This window comes from Cupressus sempervirens, chromosome 4 (assembly GCF_028749045.1).
Source record: "Cupressus sempervirens isolate cs-2001-9-10 chromosome 4, ASM2874904v1, whole genome shotgun sequence".
In the NCBI taxonomy this organism is placed as follows: domain Eukaryota; kingdom Viridiplantae; phylum Streptophyta; class Pinopsida; order Cupressales; family Cupressaceae; genus Cupressus; species Cupressus sempervirens.
The window spans coordinates 214,768,284-214,773,908 of NC_143121.1; the positions used below are offsets into that span (position 1 = coordinate 214,768,284).

General features: G+C 35.1%; 1 protein-coding gene across 1 annotated transcript; it reads right to left on the minus strand.

The window, feature by feature from the left end:
* Nucleotides 1-559: 559 nt before the first annotated feature.
* On the minus strand, nt 560-1,288 carry LOC149560754 (uncharacterized). The gene is made up of 2 exons (XM_089827677.1): nt 727-1,288; nt 560-636 (listed from the first exon to the last, which is right to left on the minus strand). The coding sequence occupies exons 1-2, from the start codon at nt 1,286-1,288 to the stop codon at nt 560-562; spliced, it is 639 nt and encodes a 212-aa protein (XP_089683803.1).
* Between the last annotated feature and the right edge of the window lie 4,337 nt (nt 1,289-5,625).

Below are 5,625 nucleotides of genomic sequence, written 5' to 3' on the forward strand. Positions count from 1 at the left end.
TCCTATTGTTCCTTAAACTCCAATATTTGGTTTTCTCCCTCCCCTTTTCTTCTTCTTTTGCACTTCCCATTCCCCATTATCCTCCTAAGGTGAAGAGGGGCTCATCTCCTTATCCATATTATCAATGCTTGCCATTATTCTCACTGCTATCTCAGCCTGTGAGGCCTTTACTATCCTCAGAGGGGAGCAAACTAACTCCCTTATATCACCTTCCTTATGCTTATGATCCCCCCCCCCCCTTCCCGCCTGTTGTTGAGGGGCCCATGAAAGTGGGGGTTACCCCTTTCCCCTTAGAAGGGGTTTCAAGCATGCTCCCCCTAGACTGGATTGTTGTCAAATCTTGTATAGTGTTGGTTCCTTCTATTTCTCCATCTTCCAAACACTCTTCCATCGAAGATCTCACCAAAGGTGAGCCTAGAAGATCCTCCAAGTCTCTTTTGAAAGGGTATTCCTCCTGAGTCTTCTCATCTTCCTTAGTCTCCTTACCCCTAGGACTCATCTCTTGCATGGGGTTCATAATGGGCGAGGTCAAAGGAGGATTCACTACTATCTTCTCAGTCTATATAGAAGGTTCCCCAATGTTCTCCATAACTATCCCTGGGGAGCACTCCTTCTGTTTATCTTTTTGCATTTTAGCTTTGCAATCAACAATAAGGTGATCAAATTGCCCACATCTTTGGTAAAAAAAGCCAGCATTCTCATATTCTATGGGCTGAACTCTCTCACCCCATTTAGTTTTTAAAGTGACCACAATAGGTAGTGTTCTGTTCAGTGCTACATTCACACAGAATCTAGCATAGACAAGTCTCGATTGTTGCATTGTCACTTTGTCAGTAGTAACAAAATGACCAACAGAGTTCCCCACCCATCTTAATATCCTTTCATCCCAAATTTCTAGAGGGAGGCCAGGTAATCTTACCCAAACTAGGGCAATTTTGCTTAGCTCCAAACCAGCATCAAAGCTCGGATGCCATCTAGCCAGGGCTAGACAATGCTTCCCAAAATACCAAGTCCCAGATAGAACCACCATGAGATCTTCTTCCATGGTGAATCTAAAACAAAAAAGACCACTTGACATGGCAGAAACACTTACAGTTACTTTGACCTTCCACTTATGGTCCACCCATTTCCTTACCGTCTCGATAGAAGGGCGAAAAGAAACAAATCTACCAACAACACAAAATTTGAGGCCAGAAGTCACATTATCCACCATGCCATCAGGGAGTGCAATAATAGGACCATCTTGTCCATGTGTTGCCATGGGATTCTCCATGATGGGGCTGGACATCTTGGAACCCACGAGCACTTTCTTCCATCTCGACAAAGAACCCACATCCAACTTTTGGGCATCTCCATGCTAACAACCGGTAGAACTTCCTCCCACCTACTTAGGGATGTCCACACTTGACCATCCATCCTCCAAAGCCATCTTGACATACCTTGACCCATCAAACACCATGGACCCACCACCAAACAACTGGTCAACATCTCTACTCATCGCAAGCACTAGTTGCAGGTCTGGGCAAGAAGGCGGATCTGGAGGTTTAGGGCCCTCCATCATTCAAAATTCAAAAACAAAATGGACAAAAAAGTTGCAAAGTTTCCTCGTTGCAGTCTAGCCAACCAATATGTTATCATAAAAAATTATATAATGTTAAAACCAAATGGAATATTAAAATTTTCAATAATTTTGCAATTGAAATTTCTTAAGACTTATACAATTATAAAAAATATTTTATGAAAAAATAAACATACAAATTGAAGTTTTAGATTAAAAATCTTAAATATAATAACAATAAAAATTAAGATATATAATTTTATAAACTATATATATACAAAATTTATAACTCTACAATAAATAAGACAAAAGTCAAATTTTTAATTTACAAAAACTGACTAGTTTTGTTGTATACGTTAAAGTAGCACTCCTAAATAGATATTATTTGAAGTTATAGATAATTATAATGCATCCTAGGCTATATTCTATTAATACTCTTTATAATGGTGACTTATTTTCCCCAACACTAAATAAATGCACTATTTCTAGCCAAAACAACATCCATTTCCACAAAATTTGAAAGGAAGCCAAAGTGCATAAATGTTTCTAGATCCTAAATCTAATAGGAGAGATGATGTTGAAATTTATCTTGCAAAAAATTAAACTATTGCAAGCTAAATAAACACATACATAAAATTTATTATACACATAAACAACAGATATACATGGGAAACCCTTTCAAGAAAAACCCACTGGTTTGCCTAACAATAGGTATTTAATAATCATGCTCTAGGCCATACTTAGGAATAATATATTCAATCTAAGGATTATTTTTACCACTATGAGGTGCATCTAATCTTTTCAACCCAAGGATGTATACTTGAAATGGTCGGCCCAGTATGTGCACTTGGTATCTTAATGATTCATTATGCTTATGCTACAGTAAAGTAAATGCAAGGAAAAGAACCTACACTATTGCTGCAAGAAATGAACACACTTGACTGAAACAAATGCTGAAAATAAAATGAAAAGTTAACACCTATTCCAACTCAGTTCATCCACTATAACTATTCTTACAGATGTTGCAGGAACATTCACAAAGTATGATGCTACAAGAAGGAATTTACAACTTCTATTTGCAAAACTAGAAACGCTTGGAAATAAATCTATACTATTCTAATCTAATCCAACTCCCAAGTGGACCCCCTTGGTTGGCTTCTACTAATCTACTAACATAGGATAGAAGCCAAAAACTATTTCATTACATTTTAGAAATGCATTACATGTAATCAAAACACAGAACTATAAAAGAAACTCATTGTAAAAGTCAACAGTTTCTTCTCCATCTTCTTCCTAAAACTTGCACACAACTAGTCCAATCCCTATTTATAGGAAATTGACGCTTATTCCAAAAATTGAAAGACAAGCTACCTAACTCCAAATCCGTAGGAAAGAAAGAAGGAAGAGTAATAATTCAAGGCTGAAAGAATAAAGTCTAAACAACAACCGCTTGACATAAATGTAGAGAATATAGTAAGTCTTCAAAGTTCCTCCATTCTCATAGCCATGTCCTTTAGTACCAGTATGATTCTTCTCCACCATGACTTAAACTTCAATGTTCTTTCTCCTCTTGAATGCTATTAACTATATTCAATGCTATCATCATATACAAAATGCAGTATTAAATATAATTAACAAAACCTACATACTTTAAATGAATAATAATTTAAAAATGTTAGACATGTCAAATGATCATTGCACATACAGGAAAAGGTGGTAGAAGTTGCATCAACAATGATAGTATCCATCAACAAGTTGCGGTGTTTATTGAAAAAATTAAAAAATGATGGCATGGAAGGTGAATGGGTGGAAGATAGAGAAATAAAATGAGATGGATAGGTGGTTAGAGTGAATGGAGAAATGTGGAACTTTATATGGACATAAAGTTTTTATTATGAACATGCAAAAAGGAATTAATGTTGAAGAGTGGCAGTTGAAAATTTAACACTTTCAACTTTAGGAGGAGTTACTTGATGTGTATTTGAATCTGGCCGTTGAAATTAGTGTAAGTCCTCTTTTGTTTTAGGTCATTTATACAATTTCAATTTGTGACCATTGACTAATAGTTTGAAAGGTACTAAATCAATGGTAGTTAGTTGGATAGCTTCATTATCAAAGACATGAGTAACTTTGTATGGTCCCAACTATCTTTTTTGTAGCTTTCCTAGCATATCTTTAAATTTGGAATCATATAATAATGCCTAGTCACCAATTTGAAATTGTTTGTTGATAATGTGAGAGTCATGCCATTGTTTTCTTTGTTTTTATACAATTTCAGTGCACTCCAAAGTATTATTCCACATTTCATTCAAAGAATTAAGATGTAGAATATGTTCTCTCTATGCTACAGGAAGTTCAATATCTAATGCCAATGTTTTCCTTAGAGCTTTATGTTCAAATTCAATGGGGAGCATTGCTACTTTACCATATAAGAGCTCAAATGGTGTGAATCCTATAGTAGTCTTCCATGTTGTTCTATAGGCCCAAACAAATTATTGTAATCTACTAGTCCAATCCCTATGGTGTAAATGGACTATTTTTGTTAGGATGTTTTCAAGCTCGTGATTTGTGACTTCTACTTGCCCATTAGCTTGAGGGTGATAAGGAATGGATTTTTGGTGTTTGATGTTATATTGCTTCATTAGTGCTGAGATCAAATTAGAATTGAATTGTTCACCTTGGTTAGTGACTAGCTCTTTGGGTATAGCATTGTGAGTAAAAATTTCTTCATATAGAAATTCAGCAACTTTTTCATCACAAGCATGCTTCATGGCTTTGACTTCAACCATATTTTTTCAAGTAACTAGTACACACAAGTATATAGGATTTCCCATTGGATGGAGGATCAATTGGACCAATAAAGTCCATTCCCCATTTGTCATTTCATTTTTTCTTGTTGGTCAGCCCATCCTTTGACACTTATCACACTTTCGTGTATAATTGACTGCATCTTTATGAAATGTAGGCCAATAGTAACCAGTTGTCAAGATTTTAAAGGCTATTCTTCTTGCTACAAAATGACTTCCACATGGTTTATTATGACATGCATGTAGAATGTCATATATTTCATCTTCTCTTACACATCTCCTCATAACTTGATTAGGTCCAGTACAAAACAAAATATTTTCTATCCAAGAGAAGTGAAAACTTTTCTCTAAGAGCAGCTTCCTTTCCTTGTAAAGAAAATGTGCTAGTATTATATTGGCTGCAATGTAATTATCGATGTTTGCATACCATGTAGTTTGAACAACAATGTGAAATGGATGCTCATTTGGAAATGCATCATCTATTAGAGTAGTATCATCATCATCATCATGGATTCTTGACAAATAATCAACTACAACATTGGCTCTTCCAAGCTTATCAACTATAGTTATATCAAATTCTTGCAACAACAATAACCATATTGGTAACCTACTTGTTATAGCAGGTTTGTTCATTAGATATTTAATTGTTACATGATCAGTGTGAACAAATATGGGGTAGCTAGTGATATAATGATGAAATTTGTTCAAGGCATAAACTACTGCTAATAGTTCTTTTTTAGTCATAGTGTAGTTTAGCTCTGGTCCATGAAGACTCTTGCTAATATAATATATTGCATTTTCAAAATTTTGATATTGTTGCCCTAGAATTGCACCTATGGCATAATTAGAAGCATTTGTATATATATGAAAAGGTAAATTCCAATCAAGGCCTTGTAATACTGGGGTTGTAGTGAGAAGTTTCTTAAGCTACAAGAAGGCTTTATTACAGTAGGATGTCCAACTGAATTCAGCTTCCTTTGTGAGTAATGTATATAAGGGACTAGCTATTTTGCTGAAATATTTTATCAAACATCTATAATATCCAGCATGACCTAAGAAAGATCTTACATCTTTTGATTTTGTAGGTATGGGCAATGTTTGAATTACCTCTATTTTAGTTAGATGCACTTGTATTCCTGCAACTGATATGAAATGATCAAGTACTACACCTTCCTGCATGAGCATGAAACATTTTTCACAATTACGTGCCAAATTATGTTCTTGACATATAACCAAAACCTTTTCAAGATTCATCATTTC